At 53.1% G+C, this 14,160-nt stretch overlaps 5 protein-coding genes across 5 annotated transcripts; 2 read left to right on the plus strand and 3 right to left on the minus strand.

The window, feature by feature from the left end:
* Positions 1-327: 327 nt before the first annotated feature.
* Positions 328-678, minus strand: SPBR_03353 (zinc finger CHY domain-containing protein; the record flags this gene model as incomplete). The annotated part of the gene is made up of 1 exon (XM_040761655.1): positions 328-678. The coding sequence occupies one exon, from the start codon at positions 676-678 to the stop codon at positions 328-330; it is 351 nt and encodes a 116-aa protein (XP_040620129.1).
* A 1,547-nt stretch (positions 679-2,225) lies between these two features.
* Positions 2,226-4,145, plus strand: SPBR_02548 (uncharacterized protein; the record flags this gene model as incomplete). Its single annotated transcript, XM_040760851.1, has 1 exon — positions 2,226-4,145. One exon carries the CDS (start codon positions 2,226-2,228, stop codon positions 4,143-4,145), a length of 1,920 nt encoding a protein of 639 aa, XP_040620130.1.
* Positions 4,146-4,333: 188 nt separating this feature from the next.
* On the minus strand, positions 4,334-5,630 carry SPBR_02860 (NADP-dependent alcohol dehydrogenase; the record flags this gene model as incomplete). Its single annotated transcript, XM_040761163.1, has 2 exons — positions 4,334-5,318; positions 5,404-5,630. 2 exons carry the CDS (start codon positions 5,628-5,630, stop codon positions 4,334-4,336), a joined length of 1,212 nt encoding a protein of 403 aa, XP_040620131.1.
* A 2,787-nt stretch (positions 5,631-8,417) lies between these two features.
* Positions 8,418-10,705, plus strand: SPBR_02430 (uncharacterized protein; the record flags this gene model as incomplete). Its single annotated transcript, XM_040760733.1, has 7 exons — positions 8,418-8,765; positions 8,835-8,970; positions 9,040-9,688; positions 9,750-9,875; positions 9,933-9,995; positions 10,051-10,427; positions 10,491-10,705. The coding sequence occupies 7 exons, from the start codon at positions 8,418-8,420 to the stop codon at positions 10,703-10,705; spliced, it is 1,914 nt and encodes a 637-aa protein (XP_040620132.1).
* A 157-nt stretch (positions 10,706-10,862) lies between these two features.
* SPBR_03319 (uncharacterized protein) lies at positions 10,863-11,327 on the minus strand (the record flags this gene model as incomplete). The annotated part of the gene is made up of 1 exon (XM_040761622.1): positions 10,863-11,327. One exon carries the CDS (start codon positions 11,325-11,327, stop codon positions 10,863-10,865), a length of 465 nt encoding a protein of 154 aa, XP_040620133.1.
* Between the last annotated feature and the right edge of the window lie 2,833 nt (positions 11,328-14,160).

The raw sequence follows: 14,160 nt of genomic DNA on the forward strand, positions 1-14,160 counted from the left end.
TTGCGCTGCTGAGAGTTGCAAGGATTGCAGATGTCGTCGGATCGTTGTCTGTTGCGCCACGCTACTTTTAAGTTGTAAATTCGTACCTATTGTGACGCTGTTCTGCTGATCCTGCCCCGTTGGTTGGAGATGGGCGCCGGGTTCGGTAAGAAAGTTATGCTAATGCGTAATCGTTAAGCTAGCCAATCCACGCAGCGCTGCGTCATCCTTGCCCGAGGGACGGGAGAAGCAAATGACATCGGATTTGTTTTTCGTATCTTCAGATTGGTGGTGCTTCACGAGGCGACGCATTGCAACGGCGTCCAATGGTCGTATTGGACGGGCGCGTCACATCTCAAAGTAGAGGTCGTAATGCCGCGCACAGCCCGGGTTGAATGCCGCCTGGCAGCCGGGACAGGCACTGTTGCAGGCCATGTACTCGGCAATGGTCCATTGACGACGGCAGCGGCCGCACAAGACGACGGGGACCGTAGCACGCTCAGTCTTGGGCCAGCACGTCGACGGGTGTTTGGCCAGCGCCTCGTGGCAGCTGATGCAGGCGTAGTAGTTGCCACAGCACTTGTGGCGGATGGCGATGATGTCGCGGTCCGAGTGCCAGTGAGCACACTGGGTGTGTGGCTGGACATCGACACCATGGATGGCGATGTCGTCGCGGGCTTGAGGAGACGGATTTGCCATGTCGAGGGAGGTTCGCCTGTGGTACGTTGTTTACAACTCGGCTTCGCGGGGAGCGACTTTGGCACGTCAAGATTTACGGAGGTAGTGTAGATCCACACGTGACCTCACGGGACTGTTTACATCAGGGGAACTGCACCACCTATCACCAGTTGGGAAGGAGGCATTTTGGTTACTGTCTGGCAAATCAAATTTATAAGTAGGGGTCTATAGCTGCAGGATTTTTTTCAAGTTGGGAGGAGGAATATATAGCGCTTTTGCAAGGTTTTATTATTTTTCATTTTTGTAAGATTTATCTTTGGAGCTTCCAGCAATGGTGAAGGAAACTGAACTGATCGCAAGCGAAATCAAAGTTTTACGCCTTTTATTTCATGCCTCTTCCTCTACACAAAACACCTGGAGTTCTATTTTCAGTCTGTCACATTTATCCTATTTGATCTGGAGATCGTTTCTTTTCGCCTATTACGGCCTGCTTTCCGGCTCAACTGCCGCGTGCCGTCTTCGGGTATAGAAACATCAACGATCGCCCATTCTTCGCAGGCCACACATATATTAATACTATCTTGGGTCATAATGAACAAGCGAATGCAGGGAAACAATACATTTGAATTTTCCCGGCGAGCGTGCTGCTGTTCATGTACAGCGATCCTACTGGTCGGGAGTCCGATATAGGGTTTGCGTAACCACTTCTTGTTTCTATGGGAAATATATGCCGTCTCAACAGCCAGACGTTCATCTCATGTTTCCCTTTCCCACTATTCTTGCGGTCCTACGACTTTGTACGCGGCACAATATATCCACACTCGAACATAGCCACTCGATTTTTGCCCAGAATTTGTTACATTGCGTCCGAGAAGATGCTATGTTGCAACGCCCCGCCTCTTTGCATGCCACAAATTCGTCGTCACATCTTTAAGTAACAGGTTAGAATGTGTGATTTGAGACGTTACTCTGCAAGACACACCGTAGACGGTGTGTGGGAGCAGCAAGAGTTACCTTCGTCCCAACAATGGTTGAGGCGCGGGACAAACGAGGCGGGAGAAAGCATACGTACACATTCTACCGCCCTTTGCCGTCCTTGGTCCCATTTAGCAGGAACGGGTACCTGAATACTTGCTCGACTATTTCTTTTCACGGATGTGCCATTGTTCCGCCCGCGCCATATGCACGTCTGCTCTTTGTTTGCATGCTACTGAACAGCCATCTATGGGAAGGCAACATGATAACAGATTAACAATATTATTTGGGCATCTGAATCTGCCAATGCTCCGCATCGGCTCGACATGCCCATTCCCATATGCAGCCGGCTCCGCCTGGCAGTTTCTCGTCATATTGCGTAATCTTCCAATTATCCCACCTGTCCGCAAAGGCTTGTAAAAGAGGAGTTGCGTCCATGTTGTTCAGTCCACGTTTGACGATTGAACGTTTTGGTTTCTTGGTTTTAAGTTTTTGTGTTGGGTTTCTTTTTGTTTCGATTTTGATTTTGTGACAACGGCTGATCAATTTCAATTCGTTCGTTTTTCCTTCTTGGCAACAAAACCAGGATCACTATGGGATTTTCACGCCGATTCCCGTCGCTGCCACTGGCAGTCGTGGCGGTACTCTGTCTCGTTTCGAGGGTCGCCGCCGACGACGTGCCCATCTCTCAAGACGGTTCATGCGGCTACGGCATCGTGTCGACGTGTATTGGCTCCGAATACGGTGACTGCTGTTCGGAGCACGGCTGGTGCGGCAACACGGCGGATCACTGTCTCGACGGATGCCAGGCCAGCCACGGCTTGTGCGGTGCGCAGTATCTGGGGGTGGGTGGCGGAGGTGGTGACAGTGGAAATGGTGGAAGCAACAGCGGAGGCGGCGGTGATGGCGGCGGGTCTGTGGCAACGACGACCATCGGCTCGGTCGTGTACGTGACGTCGATTGTGACGGCCCAAGTGACAGCCACAACCACGGTGACGCGTCTGGTGCCGGCGTCGTCGACGCTGTTTACGTGGAAGACGTTTACGAAGCTGTCGACAGCGACCACGACGACAACCGAGACGAAAGCGACGGCACTGACCACGGCGACGACGACCTCGACGAAAGTCGTGACGACGGGCACCGTGGCGTCGGTCGTGTCAGTCGTGGTCAGCGAGACGGCGATAGCGACGGTCACGGTGACGACGATTGACAGCACGAGCACAACAGCGACGAGCATGGTGTACGTCACGAGCCTGGCCACGGCGACACAGTCGCTGACCAAGACGCTGCTGTCGACACACTGGGAGACGGCGACGGCGACGGCCACCGTGACGAGCACCAACGCCATCTACGTGACGGACCTGGAGAGCTCGACGCGGGTGCTGACGAGCACACGCTACACGACGCACTGGGTGACGGCCGAGACGACGTCGACGTCGACCGACGTGGCGCACGAGACGGTGCTGACGACGAAATGGGCCAATGCGACGTCGACGGCCGTGGTGACGGCGACGGCGACAAAGACGGAAACGGCTGTCGTCACGCAGACGCAGCTCGCGACAGAGACGAGCACGACAGTGGCCGTGTCACGTGTGACGTCGACTATCATTTCGGACTTGACCGTGACAAAGACGCAGACGCAGACACAAACGCAGACACAAACGCAGACGCAAACGCAGACGCAAACGCAGACGACGACGATTCCCGTGACCACGTCCGTCTCCCGCACGCTCAACATCACGCGCACATTCGATGTCACGCGCACGTGGAATGCGACCTCCGTCACGACGTCGACCGCGGTCTGGACGTCGGACGTCATCCACACGTCGACCGTCTACCGCACGCTGACCAACACGGTCAACGAGACGCACACGGTGGACGTGACCGTCTCTGTGACGGTCGACGTGCCGGTGAGCAAGACGCTGTTGACGACGGCGACGGCGACCGCGGTGGTCACACACGTCCAGGAGACGACGTCGACGCACGTGATTGACACGACGTCGACGGCAACATTGACAGCGACAGCGACAGCGACAGCGACAGCGACAGCGACAGCGACAGCGACAGCGACGGCGGTGGTCACGCACGTCCAAGAGACGACGTCGACGCATGTGGTGCAGGCAACATCGACGGCCACGGCCATTGTCTCGGTCACGCTGCCGCCGGTGACGGAAACAAAGACGGTGGTCAGCACGGTGCACGTCACCCTGCCGGCTTCGACATCGTCGGCGTCTTTTAATGCGACGAGAGCGGCTACAACGACGACGACGACGACGACGACGACATCAACGACGACAACGACGTCGACAACAACATCGACTGCGGTCGTTCGCGTTGCAAACGACATTCAGCCAAATGCGGACCGTGTTGCCTTTGCAGACGTTGCAAGCAATGCAGACAACGCAGGCAACGCAGGCAATGCAGACAGCACGGCCGTTGTGTACGTGACGTCGACGCGGATGCACACCGTGACGCAGATTGAGGTGGCCACAGCGACTGTGGCGGCGGTTTGAGATGCTGTATGTGTACATAGTCGAGTGGCGAGGTGGAGGCTGTAGATGCACAATTGATTTTCAAAAGCTCGGTTGATTTTCTGTCTTCGTCCTTTATACGCCCCGGTCCGGAACTAGATACAATATAAATTGACTGCGATACTGCAATTCTCCTGACACGCCTCTATTCTACGCCCCCTAACTTCCCCTTACCCAGACACCTGTGTGCCCTCTCCGATGCTGCCGTTGCTGCCATTGGTGCCGCTCTTCTCGCCATCAACAACGACTGCGACATTGGTGGCATCTGCCTTTGCCTCCGCCTCTGCCTCCGTCTCTGTCTCCGTCTCTGTCTCCGTCTCTGCAGGCTTGTTTGCCTCTGGTTCAATGGCAGTCTCTCCGCTGCGGTCGGCGCCTTCGGCCACGAGGACACCGCGGTACCGCATCGTGCCCGCCTTGAGGTCCGTGTTGCACGCCTCGATGCCGGCCACGGTCATGGGATACTCTTGGTTGACGGACTGGATGCCGTGCCGGACGCAAAAGTTGAGCATGTCGAGGTACCCCTGCTTGGTGGCAATCATGGTGCCCTGGATGGTGACGCCCGAGAAGATGAGGTCGAGGTGCGGGTAGGTGACGTCCTTTTCAAACGCCGTGAGCGGATACAGCGTGGCGCGCGGCTCCAGGATGTCCAGAAACACGCGGTAGTCGGGCTGCGCGGTGCTGCAGACGAGCAGGTGGTCGAGCCTCTTGATGCCCGACAGACGGGCGCTGCTGGCCCGCGGCAGCACCACAAACTCGTCGGCGCCAAACGCCGTGGCCGCGGCGCGCTTGGCCTCGGTCGTCGAAAAGGCCACGACCTCCATGCCCATCTTGTGGGCAAACTGGATCGCCAGGTGGCCCAGGCCGCCGACGCCGACGACGCCGCAGCGGTCCGTCGCCTTGTAGCCGCGCTGCTGCAGCGCGCCAAAGACGCTGGCCCCGGCGCACATGAGCGGCGCGGCGACGGCCGAGGCCAAGGCGTCCGGGATGGGGAACAAGAAGTTCTCGTCCCACACGGCGTGGCTGGCCAGCGAGCCCTGGTCCAAGTTGCCGAAGCCGTACATCTTGCGCTGGAGGCAGTAGATCTCGCCGCCCGACAGGCACTGCTTGCAGCTGAAGCACGCCTCGTGGACAAAGCCCCAGCCGACGCGGTCGCCACTAGATGCGTCAGAATGGCTCGAAAAAAAGTGAAAGCAAAAAGAACAAGGAGGAACGATCAGGATTGGAAAGTGGACAGATGTACATTTTGTGCTGTTTGACGGCGGGACCGACGCGGCGGATGATGCCGACGCCTTCGTGGCCGAGGCCCATGGGCACCGCCGTAAAGTACGTGTCCGTAGCACAGTAGCCGCTGTGCGTGACCTCGACGAGGCAGTCGTTGGGGCCGACGGCGCGCGTCGTCTTGACCGGCACCACGCGATTGGCCTTGGAGCCACAGTACGTGACAAAGTGGACAGGATCGGCCGTCATGATGGCGGTGGGAGATGGATGTTTGGGGGCGGTATTGGTGGAAATATAGTGCAAAGTACGAGGACGTTCTTAGATGCAGGGCAGAGACATCATCGACTTGGACGGAGACTAGGAGAGGCTGATATATACCCCGAACAACGAAATAGATCGCCAGCTGAATCACTATGCAGCCGTCTTCGGATGTCTCTTCCTGTCGGATTCACCCTTATCGACGCCATCCCTGCCATCATCTGTCTGTTGCTGATCGTGTCGGCTCGTGGTCAGGTCAGGCCACCATGCTGGATCCTGGGTATGGCGTCCAGGGTCAACTCGCCAGGGTCGGCAGGCAACATTTCATACCGAAACAACAGAAAAAGAAAGCATTGCGCAGTAACAACGTAGTGGAGTCAAAAGAGGACGCCATGTGGCCTGCGACTGGAGAATCGATGCACACTCGCATCCATGCAGCGTTGCAATCAAGAGAGGGGAAGGGCAAAGACAAGACGAGAGGTGCGACAGAGCGAACTGTCGGCTTAGATGTATGGATAGTTAAGGGCGGCGTTTCAAAGACAGACCGGCCATGGCAATAAAGTGACAAGACGCGGCCACGACATGACCAGTCAGTTTGGTCAGTTCGAATACGACATCCAAGACAAGCTGATTACTCTGTTTTTCTACGTCGTATTCCATAGCGTGCGCTTCCTCCCATGCAACGCTTTTCTAAAGCGTGGGGTTTGTCTTTCCACCAGTCTCCTTTGATTTGTTCTAATTGGATTTTTTTTGCATCCAGCCCACTTCTGCAGTCGGCACAAACCACGCAAAAACCTTCTCAAGCGCCTTTCCTCCGTCTGCTTGTCTTACACGGATTTGAGGCGACGGGGCGGGCCTATTTTAGACGTTCGTTTCTCGCGCGCCCGTGTCGATCACCGGAGCCTTATTTCAGCTTCATCCATGCCAACAAACTCGTCTCGTCTCGTCGGATACTGCCGTTTTTCACTTTGACCATGTCGCTTTTTTGTGTCTCCGACGTCGGACACCTTTATACTTTTAATGCTATTTCTTGACACAACTTCAACTCGCATCTTGTTCGCCTCTTTTTTCCTTCTGCCTCGCCCCCTCCCGCGTCGTATTGTCGTGTTTGCCGGGATTATGTGCCATGTAGTTTCAACAACTGCTTGCCAGTTTTATTTTCTTTTTCCTCCCCCTTTTCCATCGTTACGCCAATGTAACGCTCGTCTATTTTGTGGCTTCCACGTATGCCGTACGCAATTAAAATGCTGCAGAGTTTTCCAACTTGTCAACAACCACGTTGTCAAGTCTTCCTTTCGCCCTCTCTTTTATCATTTCGCCGTTCGTCGTATATTATCACACATAATACACACATAATACACTCATCTTCCCTGCTTTCAGCTGTCCTGCCTCCCGCACAGTAATACATGACATAAACATCAATGCTTGTATCCAACGCCGTCGTATCCCAGCGTCGTATTCGCCAATGGCCCATGCTTCGTTTTACCCTACCACGTTCTTAATAGCGTCCTGGCACCTACCTAGCCAGTCCAAACGTCGTGGGGGCGATGCTCTCTGGCTCCGTACCAAAGGAAAAGAAAACGAAGCCAGCGTCACTATGTGCTCCATTTTCATGGCAGAGGGAGGTGGTGAGGCGGAGTCGACTGCACACCAGTTCAGAGGGAGCTAGAGTCCAACGTCGCTGTTCCTTTCACGTGCTGCATCTCAAGTTGTAGAAGAAGCATTGACGTGTTGGATCGACTCCATGTAAACAAAGTAGACCTAAACAGCTAAAAACCTTCTCAACCCCCCTCCTGTCATCCATTTTTTCTGCTCGTCCGTCTTTTTTGCTTTCATATGCTCGTCACTTGTTTCCTTTTGGTTCATTCGGCATTTGCAGCCCCGACACTTGTCTGTTTCTCGGTCACATTGCGGTTGCGAGCAAGACGATGCTCGATGCGTCCGTCACACGCGACGACTCTCGCTGGCATATTAATCCTGCGCGACATCTAGACGTCACGCCAGAGCAAGAAATGAATAATTAGCATGATGCACCTGACTTGGTCAGGACCGTGGTGAGGTCGAGGCGAATCAGCAGCGTTGATGCGAGATTGTCAACATGTCCAACAGATTTTGTGTTTGTCCAATGACCTCGTGATGACTGCTTCCCTATTTCACACCAATGAGAGGCGCCTTGCAAAGGAGTGGAGCGCGCAAAGGTGAACCGCTGGCGGAGACAGCATCTCCGCGGACAGACGTCGGATTTATCAGCTGTGGTGGTGATGTTGTTGTCATTTCTAGTCATGTAGTCATGGATATATTGTACAAAGTCGTCTCCGAATTGCGTCTCGAGGTCGGTTTCGCCAAGACCATTATGCAATACGATTTGGACGAATCGCAGGCCACAAGTTGCATTGGTGAGATGTGAGATGCCAGTCCAGGTGGCATTTGTGTCTACGAAATAGTTTATGGCACTGACGTATATAAGGCCGTAAGTCATACCAAAATGACGAATCTACCATGAAAAGGCTTTGTACGCGACATTGGATCGTCGACGAGACATTCTACGCGACCATGCAATGCCAACGAGGCCTTCTACGCGAACATGGAACAGGGACATTCACAATTGGGTTCGAGTCGAGCCCATGGCCCTGTATAAAATGCATCACGACCGGATCGGTCCAGATACTGAGGACTGATCGGCCAGTCTCAAAGGGCCACCGTTAAAACTTGAATGTTCCCAGACACTCTGTTCCGTTCTACAACCAACCCAAAGTGAATCGACATACCTTTGCAGCGATGCCGACCGTGCTTTGGAGTGTCAGCTCCTCCTCGACCGCCACCGGCAATGCCGCCACCGACAATGAACCGGCCAACTCGAGCTCGGGCGACGACAAGACACCGCAGCTGACGGTCCGCGAAGTGCCACCGCAGTTTCCCATCAGCGAACAGCCACTGGGCGAGCCCATTTCCAGGAAACGGACCTTCTTCTGGCGCAAGTCGGAACCGCTGGACCTCGACGCGATTGCGACGCAGCCGTCCGTGTTTGACGATCCCAAGCTGGCCATTGAGTACCGGCCCCGAGCGGACTGGGAGAACATCCACCGGTTCGATCCGTCGGTGCGGTGGACGTGGCGGGAAGAGAAAGTAGGCCCTCTTCTGCCTTCTTTCGGTCCTGTCTTCAAGCTCCTCTTTTTTTGACACTCTTCGCCGCAGGCTCTGGTCCGCAAGATTGATTTGCGCATTTTCGTCTTTACGTGTGTTGCCTTTATGGCGCTGGAGATTGACCGCGCCAATCTCTCACAGGCGCTGACAAACAACTTCTTGACGGACCTCCATCTCACCACGAACGGTGTGTGTTAATAATGCCCCCTTTGTCATCCTTTGTGTGCAACTTCGAATGCTCATCTCACTTCAACAGATTACAATCTGGGCAATTCGGTCTTTTCGCTGTCCTTTATGTGTGCCGAGATCCCATCACAGCTGATTTCGAAATGGTATGTTGACGCAACAGGGGAAGTTCACGTTCATGTCACGTTCGTGTTCATATCTAATGCAACTCCAAACACAAACAGGATGGGACCCGATCGGTGGATTCCGCTGCAAATGATCTTGTGGAGCATTGTCGCTGCGAGCCAGTACAAGCTCAGTGGCCGCACGTCGTTCCTCGTCACGCGCTCCTTGCTGGCCATCCTCCAGGGCGGATTCATTCCAGACGTGCGTACCGTACTCCGCGTCTCGTGCCTCCCACGACGTAGTCGCACGACACTGCTAACAGCAGCACAACAGATGAACCTCTTCATGTCCTACTTCTACACGAGCGCCGAGCTGCCCGTGCGGCTGTCGATTTGGTGGACGGCCGAGACGAGCGCCATCGTGCTCGGCTCCTTCATGGCGTTTGGCATCCTGCACATTGACGGCGTCCGGGGCGTCGAGGGCTGGCGGTGGCTGTTCCTCATCGAAGGCCTCATCACGCTGGCCGTCGGCGTGTCGGCGTTTTACTTTATGCCTCCGAGTCCGACACAGACGCGCGGGTTTCCGCGCGGCAAGAAGGGCTGGTTCACCGAACGGTATGTCTTTTGTTGAACGGAACAGATTCGAGACGAGGACTAGCAAGTTGACATGACACAGAGAGGAATACATCATCATCAACAGAGCCATTCGCGACGACCCGTCCAAGGGCACGATGCACAACAGACAGGCGATTACGCCCCGGCTTCTCCTCAAGGCGCTCTCCGACTACCATCTCTGGCCAGTGTACGTAACGTGACGTGCTGTAGGGCATTCGTACGATGTACTAATTTTGTGGAACAGGTACATGATTGGCCTCTGTTTTCAGATGCCAATGGGGCCGCCGTCTCAATATCTGACGTTGAGGTAGGTTACACTGTCCCGCGTTTCTGTCATAACACGAGACATTAACACAACACAGTCTCAAGGGCCTTGGCTTCAGCACGTTCCAGACGAACCTCCTGGTGATTCCCAGCAACGTGCTGAAGATGATTACACTGTTGACGGTCACCCGGTTTGCCGGCTGGTCGCACAAGCTGGCATTCAACGGGATCATCGGGCAGGTGTGGGCGCTGCCCTGCCTCGTGGCGCTCTATGCGACAAACACGACGACCGAGAGCCGGTGGATTGTCTTTGCCATTGTCACCGTGCTCTTGGGCTACCCCAGCAACCACTCCGTGCAGGTCGGCTGGGTGTCGAGAAACGCCAACACGGTGCGGTCGCGCACGGTGTCCACGGCCGCGTACAACATGACGGTCCAGGCGTGCAGTGTCATTTACTCCAACATCTATCGGTCAGGTGAGTCCTGTGCTGTACCTCTGCTGTCCCTTTTGTTGCACTGTTTATCTAACGCGACCATAGATGACGCCCCTCGTTACCGGCGCGGCAACAGAAACCTCATCATCATCTGCATTAGCAACATATGTCTGTACCTGCTGGTGAACTTTTACTACAAATGGGAGAACAACCGACGAGACAAAATCTGGAACGCATGGACGCCGTCCGAGCGGGAGCACTACATCAAGACCACGAAAGACGAGGGCAACAAGCGGCTGGACTTTCGGTTTGAGTACTAAGTGCTGTGGACGGTGCTGTGGTGGGAAGACAGTGGAGAGTTTTTGTGTTTTCTTTTTTTCCGTGCAAGAGAACCAGCTAGAACTACATGTATCTACACCTAGAGAGCATACCGGAACGTGTCGTCCCCGTCGGCAAAGAAAGACTGAACAAAGACTGTCACTTCTTTGCAAACGCAATCGTCGCCTTCCCGACCATCTTGGCCGGAACGGACGGATACCACTCTCTCAAATCCTGCACCATCAATTCATGCGTCCGCACCACCTCCTCGTCCGTCATTTGTGCTACCATCCGCGCACTGGGAGGCATCTTGGTCAAGATGAAGCGACAAATCTCCGCATGGTCGTCAAAGGGCATGTAGCCCTCCGTCTCCACAACCTCAATGTCCTTGAACCCTGCCGTCGCCAGCTGCGCCTTGACCCCGTCCGTGGACGACCACGTGCTCGGCAGCGTCGGCATGCCCAAGTCCGGCCGCACTTTGGTCGGGTAGTATATTAGGTCCATCCACTGGCTGCTCGTCCATACGGACATGGCGAGCACCCCGCCCGGGGCCAGCGCGCGCTTCATCGCCTGTAGGGCCTGCGCCGGCGCGGGGACGAGAAACACCACAAAGCCCACAAACATATGACTGACGGCACCGTCGGAAAACGCGGCGTAGTCGGTGATGTAGGTGCTAGGCCGACAAAGGACGATGATTTTAACCTGTAAACCGTTACAGGCCGGCGTAAAGAACTTGTCTTATAGTACAAGAGTGTTATAATATACCGCGTCTTAACTACACTCACTCCGGATGTACAAATTATACAATCGTCTGGTCATTTAATCCTAACACTTGGCTGGGCGTACATCCTGTCCGTTCGTCTCCTGGAAATCCAGCGTCAACCTGTTGTGTACACACAAAATGCCTTACAGCCGTAGAACGCCACGGAAACGGTACGTTTACGACAACAAGGCCGGTTAGTCCTAGACTTGACCGGTAAAGGTATCTCGTCGTATCTTGTCCGGTGGTTGTGTACGTTACTGTCGTCACAGTTTAACTAGTAAGTAAAGGGGGTTTAGATAGTACCGTTATAAATATCGTTTTATACGGGTGGCGTTTTCTTTATTATAGTCGTCGACGTTAACGTTTTAAAGACCCCACCGTCGTCGTCGGTAAACGTTTCGACCCTTCTTACCGAATTTTATACCCTTTATAGTCTAAATACGGTAAATAAGTTAAACGATACGGTGATAATCTCGTCTATCACCGTAACATTTATAACCACGCTCACACTCCCTTTCTATCGATTATACGACTTATAACCCTAGTTTTCAGTACTATAGTTGTAGAAACGTAAACTTTATAAAGTCGAGAGACCGTTAACGTATATTAAACGATATATCGACGACTTAAATTATTTTATAACACTTAATATTAACCTACAGTCGGTGGTATTAGTCGTTTAAGGTGTCTTTTGGTAACCTAATATTAATACCAACTTAGTCAACCCCTAACTAGTCGGCACTCTAAATACCTTACGACCGACTTTAACGTCGTACAATATTATAAAACTAGTACAGGTCTTTACACTACGTCGACCGAGGGTTACTCTTTAATAACTTAGTATTTGTCTACTTAGTAACCAACGCGTTCTTGAGTGGGTGGCGCGGTATTTGGGGATATTAAGGGAGTAGGAAGGATATAGGTCGTTGGTCACGCCCGACATCACCGCGTTCGTTTAGACCGGCGTACGGTATACCTTTTCACACGCACCACCGCCGCGCCCTTATAAGGACAAGGGCCCGTCCCAACCGGTCTCACGGACAGACCTCTTGTGGCACCGGTTAAATTTTAACCTCTAAGAAGCGTCCTCGATCCCGTTAACTTAGTGTCCCTTTAGTAATATTCGTAAAAAATACATTAAGTTAAACATTTGGTTATGGTTCGAGTACGGGTACGAACGGCGGTACGTTACCTGGGTATGGTAGATTAAGATTAAAGACGAAGTCGTTCGTAACGAGGAGCGCGGCTTCTAGACCGACACGGGCCGAACCGTCCTAAACGTACCCGATCGTCTTAACCGCGACAGACGTCACCATACGTTAGGTAAGCCTTGTAACCTTAAAGTTAAACAACGTATACGTGACATCTGTTAACTCGTTATACGCCGTAACACATCTACGAAAAGACACACTAGCGCCACGGTAACAGTCGTTAAACTCGAGCCGTTAATAGAAGCGACGTTACGGATGGTTAGTTTTTATAGGGCGGATATACGGGACGAACAAGACATCCGTTCACATAAGTGGCTACGCGGGTGGGAAGGCTTTAAGTAAAAATACAATTGATATTTAAAGAAGCTTAATCGGGTAGTACTCTCAAAATTACACGAACCATTTTTTCCAATTACTTCCTTTATATTTCCCCTTACGCCCTTTATCTTTACCCTTACTACCCGACGTTATAAGGTGACCTGTGATATCGTCCGTCCAAATCTACCAACCCGACTTAAACGTGTGTAGGAAATAGGTGCCTTCTTCCGTTACATACTTTTCCCAACTTTCTAACCTCGTCTTGTATTTTTCTTTATTAAAAAGTTCGAACTAGATATACTTCCCGTTATTGTCGACCTCCACGTATAACGGGCCATCTACTGATACATTTCCCTCTCCGCCGTCGGGGTATAGTTGAAATACCGAACTACCTTCGCCTATGCTGTCCCCGAGACTGGCCACAACCATCGATCTAGTCAGACCTGATACCGAATCTTGCGCCGCATCCAGCACGATCGGGTCGATGGAGTCGTTGGAGAAGCTGCGAACATACTGTACCTCGTTTTGCCCCCTTTTTTTTACTTTCCTTTTGCTTTCAGCCGTCGTAGGTAGAGCAGTGGTGTCGAGAATCGCAATCGGATCGTCAGACGAGTCTAACAGATGTTCGTGATAAACCTGTATTGCTTCCTAAATAAACATAAATTGCGGGGAGTTAGTAGTTGACTCTAGAAAGAACAGACCGATATTCGGATCGACGGCGGACGAGGACGCTCACATACAGCTCCCGCATCACTAGTAAAACTAACGCCCGCAAGTGTGTTCTCTTCGTCGTAATTAGAGGCGTGGATTGATTCGCTCTCCAGTGGTCGATACCCAGGATGATCTAACCGATGCTTATGGGGCTGTAACAAAGTGGCGGCCCGGGCCTTCGCCGGGTAGAAATCGTCACCGCAGTTACATGGCAAGAAACAAATGCGGTAGCCGCGTGTATCGTCGCCGGTGCCATGCGAATTGGCCTGGCAAATAACGATTCGTTTTTTGCACTTCTTGCACTTGGAATCCCTGGTAGCCGTGTGGCCGTCCATGGGATGGCCGCAGTGCATGCAAAAGCCCTTGTCGCCGGACGAGGTCGTTCATAAATATTTTTCTCCCTGAACACAAACTAATTAGAAAATTGTGGAGTTTATAATAAATAGAACAATAG

The sequence above is a fragment of the Sporothrix brasiliensis genome, assembly GCF_000820605.1.
Source record: "Sporothrix brasiliensis 5110 chromosome Unknown Cont17, whole genome shotgun sequence".
Taxonomy (NCBI): Eukaryota; Fungi; Ascomycota; class Sordariomycetes; order Ophiostomatales; family Ophiostomataceae; genus Sporothrix; species Sporothrix brasiliensis.